Source organism: Zonotrichia leucophrys, chromosome 3 (genome assembly GCF_028769735.1).
Source record: "Zonotrichia leucophrys gambelii isolate GWCS_2022_RI chromosome 3, RI_Zleu_2.0, whole genome shotgun sequence".
Lineage (NCBI taxonomy): Eukaryota > Metazoa > Chordata > Aves > Passeriformes > Passerellidae > Zonotrichia > Zonotrichia leucophrys.
In genome coordinates this window covers 36196324-36211751 of record NC_088172.1, presented here as the reverse complement: position 1 = coordinate 36211751, position 15428 = coordinate 36196324, and the positions used below count along the sequence as shown (strand labels likewise).

Genomic DNA, 15428 nt, shown 5'->3' with positions numbered 1-15428 from the left:
ACCCATGCCCATGTAGCTCTCATCAATGGGCTATGGATACCCCTGAGTGCCTATTATATTGATTTTTCTATTACAGCAACAGCTCACAAACCTCAATTGTACCAAGACACCACTACAGAGATTACATATATTTGCATCTTTGGTAACTTTCAAAAAGCTGCTGTTTTTTATTCTTCTTGCTGTCCTGGTCTTCTAATTCTCTTTTCATGGTCAGGAACAAATTTTCCAAATTTTCATTTTCCAAATCCCAGAAGATTTCCTATTTGTTTCACAATAAAGTGGAGAGAGGTCAGTAGAAACCAGCAGGGCAGTGGTAGGTGCACAGCAGAAAAATGTGCATGTGCTGGCAGTAGGACACCAGCCATGAATCCTTCTATAAAGGGTAGAAGGAAATATCATTGTCTTGATACATTTTAAAAAAGGGAAGGCAAATAAACGTAAATGCAAATATATCTTAATTGGTCATGGTGTCAAATGCTTCCTTTAAATTTAATCTAATGTATGTTTCACTGAGCTGTCAGCAATCTCCATTAGCCTCCAGGCACTAATGAGTGAGCATCAAGGTGTCAGTCCTTCTGGCATTAACCTCAATTAGGAGGAGTTAGGGTGATCCCTGACTCGAGGGTCAGCCATTCATTGCTGACGCATTCCTCTGGCTGCAGCTTGCAGTCTCCTGCTTGAAAAGGGCTGGCAGACTGGCTGCCAACATCCTCACCAGTAAAAAAGTCTCATACTTGCCAACATTACTGTTAATTACTATATTTGAAATCTGCACAGGTCTTACCAGGCATGGAGACACAAGAGTAACCCTATTTATGAGGTTATTCAATGTGGTTCCCAGGTAAAAAAAAAACAACCTGTGGTATTAAAATTATAAATATCTACCACTTACTCATGGTCAGAATTTTAAAGCATCATTAAAGGCATCGATATGACAAAGAATTGAAAGTCTATACAGCAGGGTTAAGTTTACAGGGGGAAAAAAATCACCACAGAGAGAAACCATATAACTTTAATTCTGCTCTACTTCTCTCTCTCCAGAGTTCCTGAAAGATTTCTTTTATGACATTCAGATGTCATCTTGCGCAGTCATTCTCAGGTAGATCTGCATTTCTGGGGTGAAATCATGGGTGGATCATGAGTCATTTTGAGACTGCACCTCTCCTATTCAAGCATGGAGATCTCAAGACAGCCAGGCAGAACCCTCCAGATCCACCCCAGGCCTGAAATCCACTCTCTAGATGGCAGATTGCTGTTCAGCCTCAAGGACTTGGGCATATTTATGCCAGAGGAAATCATTCCATGAGAAAATCTATTTAGTAACCTCAAAGTTGTGTCAGCAACCATAAAACCTTGGTTACATTACAGTTTAGGATTACAGTTATTACAGGGGAAACTACATTATAAAACATTTCTTAAATTTCTAAATTTATAAAATATATGAATAATACCAGAATGAAAAACTAAAGTCACACCCGCCTCCTTCTTATCACCACTTCACTACAATAGACTGACCATTCTTCCCTGCTGTCTTCCCCTGTGACTTTTAGGCCACAGGCCTTACCAAATGAAACAAAACAAATTAAAACATATGAAACACAGAGATAAAAGGATTAAAGGTCTCAGGTACACACACTTCATGAACAATGGAGCTCTGGGGTTGCAGAGTAATTTAGCTAACTCTTTATGGGACTCTTTCCATAGCAGAAGCTCTCCCAGAGTTGAAGGACCACAGCAGGCTTGAAAACCTTCCCTAATTGTAAGGTAGCACTTGTCTTACAGCTCATTCTGCTTAAGATCAGCATAAAAAGTGTCCTTTGAACTCCCTCTCTGCTTCCTCCAAACCCATCTTCTTTCCTCCCCATCCCCAAGGCAATGATCTTTATCTCCAAGCCTCCATTTCTTCTCTGCAGGAATCAAAGGGGTTTCAAGCCTTTCCCTTGAGGTGACAGCATTACCTGTTCCTCCTCCACCTGAGATGCAGAGCTCTGCTTCCTCAGAATATTCATTTACCCCAATCTGCATCAGACACAGGCTCATTCTGCTCTGGTAATGAAGGGCTGCTGTGTCTGGGCCAGCCAGGCCAGGTGTGTTCGGACTCTCCTGGGTCGATTCATATCAAGCTACAGTGAGCTGTGCAATAAGAAAAGACAAACAGGAGCAACACAATGACAGTTTTCAATTACCTGATTTACCAACCTTCATCTTAAAACTAATGAGGCTGTTTGTGTCAAGTTTCACATCCCAGTGCAATCACTACTGTTAAACATAAACAGATCTTTGTCCCTGTAGCATGTTCCTCCTTGGTGCAGGATGGTAGAGCTGCTGTGGCCTATTATGAGCAGGTACCTCCAAGCCCTTTAGTAAAACATGTGCCCCACTCACTTCAGCACTGGCAAGCAAAAGAGATGGCATCTTGCCTTTAGTCTCAGGTAATCATGAACTCCAACAGATCCATGCCATGAATCCAAATTATGAGTCTTGCTGACTGAGGGGTTTCCTCTTTGCTTTTCGCTGAGATGGAGGAAACTGCATCCACAAAAATTGTTAAGTCATCACCAAAGGTGATAAAATCACAGCCTCAGAAGTCAGAAAACATCAGCCTTGAGCTATCTGGTCACCTATCACGGTGCAATTTTTAGTGACGCTGCCACTGCTTTTTTAACAGGGTCTGTTGAAGTATGAGTAATTCTGAAAGTGAGGTCTACATTTCTGAAAGGAAAACAAGTTTTTTGCTTTTTCCTCACCTGGATGGAAACATGCAGAAGGAGGAGAGTCAACAAATCCATTTGTTTGCAGAAGCTGGTAACAAATGTTACATCACGAGAGAACATCGACTCTGCCCCCTCTGCCATACCACCAGATGCACTCCTTGACAGTTTAGAACAAATCTGACCTCAAGAACTAAAGTCCAAAAGAACAATCAGCCAGCCAAAGAAGTCAGCAAATATATTGATCCCATCCTAACTCCTGGAAACATTAAGGGAATTAATAAAGATAAAATGCAGAAAATTGACCTCAGTCCCATTCAAAACCAGTTAATAGGAAAACCCCTCTCCAAACCCATGTGTAGAGATTGATCTAACCATGAGCTGAGGTGCCAGAGACCAAGCTGCTGTTTGAGAACTTTTTCAGCATTAACACTCATGGCTAGAGGGAATTTCTCAAGAATTTAAATAAACATCGTGTTCCTCTCTTACTTGGATGAATCTTCAAGAGTTGGAGATCTGTCAAAGGAAACCAATAAATAAGGACAAAACACTGGTATTATCATTATGTGGAAATTATAATTTTGACCAAAAAAACATTTGTGTAAGAACAGGGTGGCTGAAAGCATCTAACCAGGTCATGAATCCATGGAAACACTGAATGGTTTGGGTAGGAAAGGTTCATCTAGTTCCAACCCACCCCCGCGATGGGTAGGAACATCTTCTACCAGAGCAGGTTGCTCAAAGCCCCATCCAACCTGGGTTTGAACAATTCCAGGGATGAGTGGATGTAGATGTAGGTATCTGCATTGTAGAGGTTCTACATGTAGATAACAATATGCCAGCACCAGGAGTCCCATTTACAGTCAGTAAAGGAGAACTGTCACTTCAAATATGCAGTTCATCTCTTTCAGGCACTTACTTTAGGACGAGATGATTTGTGCCTCAAAAGCAGTTGCTTCTCCACATTATCTGTAAAAGGAGTTTTTCTCAGAAGGGGATGTACATACTATAAATCTCTATGGCTTATATGTCTACACTTGGTCAAATGAATCCCACTTCATGAATATTTCAATATTTGTGGTCATTACATGAAGACTGGATAGCTTTTCTTAAAATACTCTATAGCTTGAAGAGAAGCATAGGCTTGATATAAAAATTGCTTGACAAACCTATATTAACTTATGAAAATATGAGAAAGGATTTGAATAGATGTCCTAAACTATGTCTGAACTCCGTGTCTTGACAAGGAAAGTAGCCACATGGAATTATATCATGTCATTATTCTGTTCTTTATTTATTTGGTAGGTCAAACCTATGTGGCCATGCATTTCAAATCTATGTTTGTGAGTTCTGTTTCACAGCATTATAGAAGAAACCCAGTTAAACAAACATTATCAGACATTATACATTCAGTGGAACATCCCTAGAGGTAGATTGCCTAAAATGTATGTTTGTTTGTAAACAGAAATTTTATTTCAACTAACTTTTGAAGAAAGAAAGTCTGCATTACACATTCCGTGTGTCTTTCACGAGCAAGACCCTGCCTGCATTGCCCTGTTTCAAAGGGGTGTAAAATGTCCGATTTTCGGCTGTTTGGATGGCCTGGAAAGGCCCGGGGTGGCCTTGGGGCAGCCCACGCTTCAAAGGATGAGAAGAGGCTTCAAATCTTTTCTCAGTCTCGGTGTTTATTAATTGCTTATCTAAAAGATTTTCTCTCGGCCCAACAGAGGTCTGCTCAGCAGCCAGCCATGAGCACACTCCCTGCCCTCCGGGGCGGTCACCTATCTTTATACTCAAAGTTACATATACAATATTTATCATTTTTCCCCAATACCTTTTACCCTTATTAACCAGTGCACTTTTAGTAATGACCAATCCCAAAGTGCCACCATCACCACAGAAGATGGAGGAGAAGAAGAAGAAGAAGAAGAAGGACAGGACACGCCCCAATTCCTCCATCTTACTTCTCTAAACCCCCCTGTACAGAAATCCTAAACCCTGTGTTTCACTCTCTAATTAACTTATCCCTTCACCCTTCACTCCGGTGAAATCCTCCTATCCTCATACAGGTGTCGTCTCCTGTGTAGGATCAAAGTCCAGCCACCAGACACTTCTGGCAACATTCCAGGACTCCCGAGCCCCCCAAGGGTGGTCTCGGTGACTCGGCACCTCAGTCCTGAGGTGCTGAGATCCCACAGTAAAAGGCTTTTGTTTTTTCTTGGAAGTCTGGAATTGCTCCTTTTCTATTTTATGTAGGTCTTGGAATTGAGTTTTATAGCAACAGAAAGCGCTTTTTGCAGTGATAAAAATACATTTTCTACATTCATGAATTCATAAATTTTAAGAGGAAAAGGAACCATTACATTCATCCAGCCTGAGGCATTGATAGATTTACTGCACAGGAGCTAATGGACCAGAGCACAGTCCCTTTGAGATGACAGGAGAGAATTTGTGCAGCTTTTTTCCTTTCCTCCTCATCATCATCATGAGGGAAACCATCACAGAGCTGCCTTGTTCAACAAAGACCCTGCCTCTAGTCCAGCTTGAAAGAACATTTCTCCAAACACATTTTAGAGAAAGCCAGGCTGCTTTCCCAAGCACTCAGAGAAAGCAAAGGTCAGCACAACCCCATTGCCCTAGAGCACCTCAGGCACCTCTCCTTGACCCCATCTGGTCTCCCAGCAGCACCAGACACCCCAAAGCAACAGTAGCTGCTGCCCCTGTGCTCCGGCTTTGTTCTTTACCTGCACAATTCTCTCGTTGGGATGTAAAGCACTTGGCCCCTGGGACTCAGCTTATTGCCTCATAAAGCAGGATGGCAGGATTATTAATGTGGCAGAACTGCAGGGTTTTCCAAGCAATTTATGAGTTACCATGGCAGTTCATTAGCTCTCAGCCCAATGACCCCTTCCTGGCAAGCATGAATCAAGCAAGAGGCACGCACACATCTAAACGTACGACAGATATTCACATCAAAAACACATCCAAAGCCATATTTCCTCCATTTTGTTCAGCACATGTCCAACTGCAGAACTAACAAGTCGTCAGTTATCAGGACTGATAACCAACCCACTGAAGCACACCTAGACAAAAAGAAATTCACAATCCCCCTTCTTTTATTTTCTTTTATTCTCATCAAACCGTTTTTGATGGATGCCTGCATTTAAAGAACAGCAGGTCCTTAGCAGAGGGTTTGTATTTGCAGCCTGCATGGAATGCACAGGTCTGGCAGTGGGGACAGTGGGCTCTCTGAATGGCTCCCTTGACTTTCGGTGCTCAGAATAAGGTTTCACTTTACACACAGACAGGCCCCTCTTCCCCACTCAAGGAAGAATTTGAGAAAATATTTAACTTTCATGGTAATTATCCGTAGGTCCTAAAATAAAGCACACACTTCAACGCTTCCTTGAGTCCAAGTGGCACTGTGTGTGTGAAAAAATTCCACAGGTTTTAATGCAGTGCTCAGTTAGGACCTCAGCACAGGCAAAAAAAACCCTAATCTAGCAAACTAGAGAGGAAAGAGATATAGAGAATTAAAGAGTGACTTTGAAGTTAATAACTGGACAATTAAGAAAATGAAAAGATTGTGAGCACAGTAAGTTTTATCAGTAAGTACAAAACCACTACCAAGCTACTTACAGATATTACAAAAAATTACAGTGTTTTATGCAAAAGAAAGACAGAGACAAAGGAAGATGTTTGGGGGAAGAGGAAACAAGGAGAGAAATACTTCTAGTAAGTCTTTATTGTATTATTTTTCTCAGTTGCATTAATGTTTTTTTTTCTGTTCCGCTCTAAGGGTGTTTTAAAGAAAAGGCAGAAAGAAAATTTTTACATTTGCCTCTATTACAGCTGCCACACTCAGAGCTCAACCTCACCAGGCCTTATGTGCTTCCCAGAATGAACTTGCCTTTTTCTTTTGAAAAAGTAATTAATGTATTTACTAGTGCAGTAATTGGACCCACATACTGGAAAATCCCACCTTCCATACCATTTCATTAGCTAAATGTGGCTTTGGGCCAAATTTTTGTATTTCAGCTGCTGCCAAGGTTCAGGTTTGGAATGTTTTTATGTTGGAGGTTTTTTCATCTGTTTCCTTGGCTGGGCTAATGGGACCCTAATGCACATGAGAGATCTCTATCACGCCATGCTGCTGGGTGTTTGTTTGCTTCAATCATCTCATACATACACACAAACTGGTGGCATTTCCCTCTCAGCTAGGTGATGCCAACAGACCTCGAGCCCACAGTGCAAAGGGGTAAAATTTGATATGGAGAACTGCTGACTTGAGCCATTCCCACTGGCTGGAGTAATTATAACCAATATTTTTAAAATATACAGCTGGGCAAGAAGTTAGATGACACCGTTATTTAAGAACAGATTCATCTGGCAAAATTGTGTGTGTCTGGCAGGAGTTTTCATGACCAATAAAACATGGAAGCTAGAGGAATGAACCTTCAAGAAATATGGATATGGCTTAAAGAAAGAAAAGTTCTTGCCTCATCCATTTACCTCTTGGAGATCTGGAATAGGGCCCAGATCCTTCTGTCAGGCTATAGAAGAACAGTGGGCACGATGACCTGAGAGACCCTGCAGATGTTCTCCTGCCAGGACTGGGAGATAAGACACCTCACCAGCTCTTCCCTAGGCCTTGGTCTACATAAACACTACCAATCTAACACAGGGTCCATCTCAGCTGTGATTTCTGCTAACAGCTCATGGGCTTCTCATTATTATTACCTTTTGTCATCTCATAAATTACTTACTCAGCAGGCGTTTTTTCATTAGTTGCTATCAGAAGAAGAAATATTGGTCTCCTTCCAGTCCTTCCCATGCTTTAGCACCAGAAGCTGAGCTCAGCTGCTCTGTCCCTGCAGTTACTGAAGTTCCTCACAAAGGAAATGTCTGCATGAAGACTTTCCCACCCACAGCCACCTCCATCACAGTTCTTGCTCTCACCAACTCTTCTGAAGCAGTGCAGCAGGTCAGCAGCACTGGCCAAGGACACATGGCAGCTTTTCCTCACAGGTAAGACCAGTGACACATGGCAGGACATCTCTGCCACAGCTGGGCAGGCAGGGAGTGACAGAGAGGAGCAGACTGACTGCACTGCCTGATCTCAGAGAGTGATGGGGTCACTTACTTGAAGCAGCAGCAAAAAGGGTTGAAGTGATGCTCGGAGAAACCCATTTGTACACGCATCACATTTCCCAAATATGCCAGGGTCACTGCATCTTTCATGGATCGCCAGACAACAACAGTAAGAGACAACATGTTTCCAAGTGCAAGAGGTGGGAAACAGGGATATGTATCGAGATACAGGCAACAGGGAAGTGTAGTCATGCCCATTTGTCCCAGCCTGTCCCCTTTCACTCCCACAGTTTTGGTGAAAGTAGGAGAGTGCTATGCCAGGAGCCATAATGTGTACAGCTTTAAGGAAACTCGAAACAAAGAGACAGCCAGCAGGAGGTTTTCTACACTAATATCATTCTCTAGGTCATGAGAATACCAAAATGTTTTGTTTTATCATTTCTTCTAAAAGAATTCCAAGACTTAGTTCTGTCTGGCACAAGCACATGGAACTGGAATTTGATTTCTTGTTTATTTCATTTTCACATGTTGAAGGACTTTGCTATTTGAGGCGAGAAATATGCGTCCGTTGATCACAAAATCCAGTTCAGAGACATGTCTGAGATCATGGTTTTGAAAAGGAGCCTTGGCCACCTTCAAAGGATGAGGCAGATTTTACCCAGAGAAAAGCAAAACATGCTATTTTATGCTCTCAAGTGTGACTCATTTCCTGATGCAGTTAGGCTTGGACTAGAGAGTTAAGGTCAGATTAAGAGATCATTAGTGCTTTTTATAGTGGACTTTGAGACCAGGACCACAGTTCTAGAATAAGGCCCTGGAGGCCTTTGAAGGATAAATCCTGTTGGAAATACGTCATGGGCCTCTGTTTGTTTTCTCTGGATTTTTGAGGGATGGAGCTCCTGTTTTGCCTTCTACATTGCCTTTGTTTCTGTCAAATCCCCATGAGGATTAGCTTCTCCCCAGCCTTTTTATGAGAAAAGTGATATTAAAACATCACCTTCCTGACTAGAAATCTCACAGGGCTTTGCAAGGATAGCTTTGCTACTTCTTGCTGCATCACTTCAAGCAAAACCCAACCTTCCTGCCACTCCTGCCAAATGAAACAACAGCCAGATAAGCTGAGAGCCTGATGCTCCTGCATCAATGTCCCTGCTCCTCAGGGTGCTGCACAGCCACCATGCTGTAGCCACTACACAAAATGTTACAGTGACTGCATCTCAAATGCTTTCTGTCATACTCATCATGCTGCAGTTACACACAGAATGACCCACAGACTCATTGCTGTCTGAGGGCACAGACAGCTTCTCCTTCACTACGTGAGCCACTGTCTGCTCAGCACATTCAGTACAGCACCAAAATTTGCACTTCCAGATGGATGCAAAAAGGAATATTGAGAGACTGAGCTGATCCTAGTGAAAACTATGTAAGCAAAACCCTGAAGGAAATATTTTAAGATATGTCAGCTACAAATGACCAAAATGTCATCACAGTAAGAAGACAGATGTTGTTTTTTATACTACAGAGCTCAGACAGGAACAATTTTTCCTCTGTTGCAAAATAAGATGACTAGTCAGGTAACAGCAGAGTGTCTGCTCAATGCTATGACTTAAGCTGCCAACTGAGAGCAAAGTGTTTATTTTTTGTTTAATAATAGTACTTTGTTAAAAAAATTGTTGCAATGTTTACCTGAAGATTTTGGGAGTGATTTTCTGCTAATGCAGTGAAGGGGTAAGGTTTGGGAAGCACCTGATTCTATGGTACAAAATGAAATAATACAGAATAAAGTTATAAGGATCCTACTGATAACCACAGCTTTGCTGCAGGATGCCAACATTCAGTGTGTAAACGTCCACTGAGCAGACTGACTTCACTGCCAGATTTTCCTGCCTTGAAGAAGCAGATGAATGGGTTAATAAATATAATTTCCACATTTTTTGCTTTTTCTATAGAGCCAATGAGTACAAAAAGTGACAGAATTAAACTACTCTGGTGACCCAAAGCTTTTCCTTGTCGACCAAATAAGAATCACCACAAGTCAACTGGAAGTTCAACAACTTTTTGCATCTTATTCTCCACACACCACTGCTCAACAAACATAGACCCCAGTGAGAGTCAGAGAATTTTGTAACTTACCACAGGTGTAGATGACATTAAGATGCTTTTGGATGCCTGGGTAACAAGGATCTCCAAATTCATAGGTGCTGGCATATATGCTGCAGCTTCTTTTCCCGTGACAGCGCTTGATCATGAGCTGCTGAGCAGTAGCTGACTGACACTCTAAAAGGGAAAAACAATACCTATCTGTGAATATTTGTCCATTCACAACAGAAATTGCCTAAAAATAATTTACCAGTTGCAGACTGTGAGAGTACATACAAAATTTCCATGTTTAAAAGTCTTTATGTTTACATGAGAAAGTGTATCTGACTCTAACACACCTCTAATAAATTTAAAGAATATTGAAGAATCACACATCTATACAAAGAAGGCTGAGAATAAAAGATGTTTCATCTTTGTAACAACCACAACAGGTGTCTCAAATCCTCCTCTCTGACCCTTGTTGAAGACAAAGGTGATCAGTGTCTCTGTCTGCTCTTTGATGTTACATTTCTAAATCTAATGAAAATTAGTATGAGGTGTAATAATTATAATATTATCATCTACCATATAAGCAGAAATATTGTTTTAATTACATTCATTCCATGCAAGTAGAAACATTTTTCATGTTAGAAATTTAGAATATGGGAAGTTCCAAAATTCTTTTCCCATATATTTTTCTCTACCAGGTGGTTTTGCCTGTTTTCTTACCTGGGGTGAGAACAATTTGCACAGATAAAGTCCTGAGCTTTTAGGTGCAAGACTGACAGTTTGCTTTCACTGTCCAGCCAGGACCAAGCTGAGGGGGAAACTTGCAAGGAGACACTTCTTCAACATCAAATCATTGCTAAAAGGAACAGGACAGCTACAGAGGATGGAATACAAACTCCTTTTGGTCACTAATTACGAGGAAGGGAAATGAAAAATGGACCTCAAAAGGTACTGAATGCTAGAACCAGCATAACAATAAAAGCCATGAGAGACACGGGAAAGCCACAGAAAACCAAGCCTACAGGGTAACATGCCCTTTTTCTCAAATCAAAGGCAGCATTTTATTTCACATGCTGCAAATGACAAAAGAAGAAAGCTCCATGTGAACAATTTCATATTGAATGACCCAAACTTCCTTAGGGGATTTCTGATCCAATGTGTCAGAGGTTTCAGTTGAAACATCTGGCATGCAGCAATCCTGATTCATTGTCTCTTTGCAAACGTCCAGCTAGAGAAACTCAAATGCTGCAGAGGATTTCTTGGAGGGTGCCTATTCTTCTTATTTGTTATTGTTCTCACACATAACAGAGAATATCCCACAGCTGTCTGCTTAGGGGCCTTGCCCTCTGGCACAGGAGCATACTGTATCCATGGGGAATTACACATTGCTGATCCTGTGAGAGGCACAACAAGGCTTTTGCATCTAGCATCCCCAGAGATGGGCAGCCTTTGGGACCTTCCTCATTTAGGAATATGTATGCACTAAACTACAGACTCTGCTCTCCACCTTAACAGATCAAATTGATTCTTCAGGTGCCAAAGCTGTAGATTCATCAGACTGCAAATGCTTCTAGGAGTTTTATTTGTCATACACTCTCACACTAACATTGATAGCTTTTCTAGCCATCACTAGTCATGTCCTGGTATGGATGGCCTCCTTCCTCCCAAGCAGTTCTGAACAGGCCATGGTCTCCACCCAAACTGACATTATCAGCAGCATCTGTATCAGGAAACCAAAGAGGGCTAAATTATGGACACACCTTTACCCCCTTTGCTTAAGTGGTACCCTATACCTTAGAATGATTTTGCCAGCTAGAATTACTCCAAACAGGTAATACAGCCTGAGATATAACAGGGCTAGTGCTAATAGTCAATTTGGAGAAGGCCCCCACTGTATTTTTGGGTCTTTGAGCAACCTGGTTTAGTGGCAGGTGCTCCTGCCCATGGTAGGGGGACTGGAACAAGATGATCTTTAAGAACCCTTCCAACTCAAACCATTCCAGAATTCTATGAGCTTCTGGACTGCCTGGGAGAGTTATCTCGGCCAAGACAACAAGCCATGGACCACGCTGCAGTTTCACAGCACAGATCTATTTCCAGTACCTGTGCCACTGATACTAGTCAATTACCAGTACACATGTAACCCCAGACACCCAAGTTCTTTGGGCACAGACCAGGCCACCATAGTCACAAACACCCTTAGTGAAGTCCCCAACTCTCCAATTGCCAGGCTGCTCCAGCTCAATCTGCATCAGCCACAATGAGCAGAAGAGTAGAAGGAGCTCTCTATGCTTCAATTACAGCTGAAGATGAAAGCCCCTCACATAGAAGATAGGGCATCAAGATTGTAAAAGCCTCTTTTACATGGACTTTTTGCAAACCATAGCATGAAAAAAATATTTGGGGAAAACGTCATCTGCTGGGACTGCAGCACATAAACCATCCCATAATTTAGCTGAAAGCAATATCTGGTCCTGTCCACTCCAACCTCCTGCCCAAAGAACAGCCAGCTTTGATGTTACATCAGGTTGCTCAGAAATTCGCCCAGGCAAGTTTTGAAAATCTCCACAGAGAAATATTTCCCAAACTCCTTGGACACTTGATCCAGGGCTAAGCCCCTCTCCAGGTGAAGAATTTTTTCATTGTGTGTAATCAGGTTTCTATTGGTGCAACTCACATTCATTGCTTTTGGTGTTCATCTGCTGTTTCCTTCTGTGTGTTCCCAAAAAGAACCTTTTGTAGAACCATCTATTCCTTAGTAAAAACCAGAAATAATATCCCACCCAGAGCTTTCTCATCTGAAAACTGAACAATCCTGTATCCCTCAGTATTCCCCCATATGCTGTATACTCCAAGCCCCTGACCAGCTTGGTGGAGTTCCACTGGACTTGCTCCTGTTTTCCAACATCTCTCCTTACCCAGAGAACCCCAAACCAGACACTTCAGTGTTCTAGTTAAACTGTAACAAGTCCTGCCCAATTTGGTACCACCTACAAACCCTGTTGCAGGTCATTACTGAAGATTTCAAGCAATCTCTGACTGCTTTTTTAAGTCGCTGCCAGTGTGACTTCAATATAGCACAGTGGAAGTTGCTTGTAGTGCTCCATTTCTTTGGCTCTTGCTGCAAACAGACACAAATTAGGAAAATCTTATTGTTTTCCCTCACCTGCAGACCCAATGAACACCAAAATCTGGTGAATGCAAAAGTGGCAGAAAGTCATCTGAAGTATCCATGTTAGAAGGTCCAGCTAAACTCTACTGGAGCAACAGTCTCCCACATGGTAAATTCAAAGACTCTTCCCATTTTCCCCATGGAAAGACCTGAGCTACTCTCTTGGAAACAGTCATATTTTTCTAGCCCTGAAAAAACAGAAATGCGGTCTAGGCACAAATTCTGACCAAGTGTTCACTTCAAAGACTTCCTTTTGCTCACAACAGGGACTTTTCCCTGGTTTTGCCTCCATGCAATTTCTAAGCAAAAGTGCCTGGTACATTCCCATAAAGGCAGGGCAAGCAGCTTGCAGTGTTTTGAGGGAGGACTATACCAACACTGAAATTAGCTTTGTCTCCCATCTTGGATTTTTTGGTCTACCAGCATGTTCATCCTCCACATAACACATTGAACTGGAAAATGTAAGAGCAGCAATCACAACCTCCAAAAGGGACCATTTTCCATACACACTTCAAAGGATTTCTGACAAGGAGTTCATTTAGCTGCTTGCCAAAATGTCGCATTCAAGCATCTTTATTCCCTCACTAATGGGCACTGAAGATGTCAATAGTACATCTGAGAGGTGGCTGAATGATAGATGAGACTACAGCACCTTCATAAATCACAGTCACCACCATGGCATTTGGAGCTCTAGAAGGGACAACATGGTATTTTCTTTTACCCCTGTGTCTTGGGCTTATAAAAACAGTGAATTCACTCCTGTTATAAAGTGTTAGATGTTATGAAGTGCACATAGGCAATTTAAGTTACAAATGTAGATAAATCCTTGGGGGGATCATTGAAGTGAAAGCTCCAATTATATCAGTACTTCTTTAGAAGGTGATTCCAGGTCAGAAATCTTCACCTCCAGGTGCCCATCCTCAGAGCTCAGACAGGCAAGAAAACAGAGGGGTTTTATCCATAAATCATGCATTTATCCTGCCAAAAAGATGCAGGGAAGCCAAGCCCAGCAATGTTGTGCAGCAGAGTTGGGCTGTGGTCCCCTTCAGCTGACCAAATTCATTTTTTCCAGGTCTTCAGAAGTGGGAGACTAGACATGGCACTTATGGTACCAGATGTCATGCTCATTCAGGGCAGCATTACAGTTGGATTAGATGATCTTAAGGTCTTTTCCAGCCTTAATGATTTTATATTCCACAATCTCCTTTCTTCTGCTGCTTGTTTGCTTGCTAAATGCAAATTCCAAATGTTTTATGAGATACCACCCTGGCACCAGTAACAAACAAGTGACTCCATGTGTCAGAGAATGGGAAGGACACTCACAAATGCCAACACTGTATCACTAAGTCTGAGGTAAGCACTGCTAAGCAGAGCCAGGCCCCTGCCGAGAATCTCTTAAAGCCAACAAAGCTCAAATCCCATGATACAGCAATAAAAACTGTTTTAAGACTTCATGATAGAGAGCCCTCTAGGAGAGGTTGGGCCCGAGTTACCCTTGGCTTTCATTAGTCGTGGATTGCTTGAGTACACTGCCAGACAGCACATACGAATCCTGGCTATGGTGAAACTTTCACATGTGAAAGTGTTTAAAAGTATCATCTGTGCTTTTCAAATATGGCATTTTCAGCTAAAACTGGGGCTGTGGGGGAGTGGGATCAGCTCACTTTATTCTCTTTACCTCTGGCCCCAATTTCTAGAAGTTGCACATCCTTCCAGCCTTGCTCCTGGTGCAAGGTGAATTCCCTTTCCCAGGATCACTTCACAAATGCAGACCACTGGCCAGTTGGATTTCACAACCATCAGTCTAAGTCCTCAGTGGGTAATTCACCTCACCAGTAATTCACCTTACCTACTCCATCAGCCCAGCCTCTGTCAGAGTAAAAACCCAAACCAGGGCAACAGAGATGATGGAGGATTTTACCAGCTGCAGCTTGCAGACCATGTTGGCTTCAAAACTGGAATTGGTCTCGGTGATGTAATGTTCATATCATCAAGCTCACCACAATGAATGGATTTTAGTCAGTCTAAGGCTGCTTCCCAGCATGAATATTTCTTTATTACCTCTTCCTGGTAGAAAAATAAAATAAAATAAACTGGAGCCAATGTCTATTAATCATATCCTTAATTTTGGTTACTCAGTGTTACTTGTTTTTCTCCAGTAAGGGTGATACATCCAAATCTGAAATCTGAGCCATGCTTTGCTGCTTCTGATTGCAAAACCTATCTGGGTTTGAAAGAATGTTTCCAAACTCTTTAATTTTTGCATTTTGGTAACTCTTAAATGCTCTATTGGAGATTGGAGCCTCTTCCAAGGCAGCAACCATCACAGATGGACTCACAAACAGATTTAAATCCCAAGTTTTGAG

At 42.0% G+C, this 15428-nt stretch overlaps 1 protein-coding gene across 2 annotated transcripts in view; it reads right to left on the bottom strand.

Moving 5' to 3' along the window:
• The window catches only part of EVA1A (eva-1 homolog A, regulator of programmed cell death), a 203926-nt gene that overhangs the window by 94660 nt on the left and 93838 nt on the right, over positions 1-15428 (bottom strand). For both annotated transcript variants that reach the window (XM_064706873.1, XM_064706874.1), the window contains one exon: positions 9936-10079. In XM_064706873.1, the coding sequence (XP_064562943.1) occupies positions 9936-10079 (144 nt within the window). The remainder of the gene's footprint in view (positions 1-9935; positions 10080-15428) is intronic.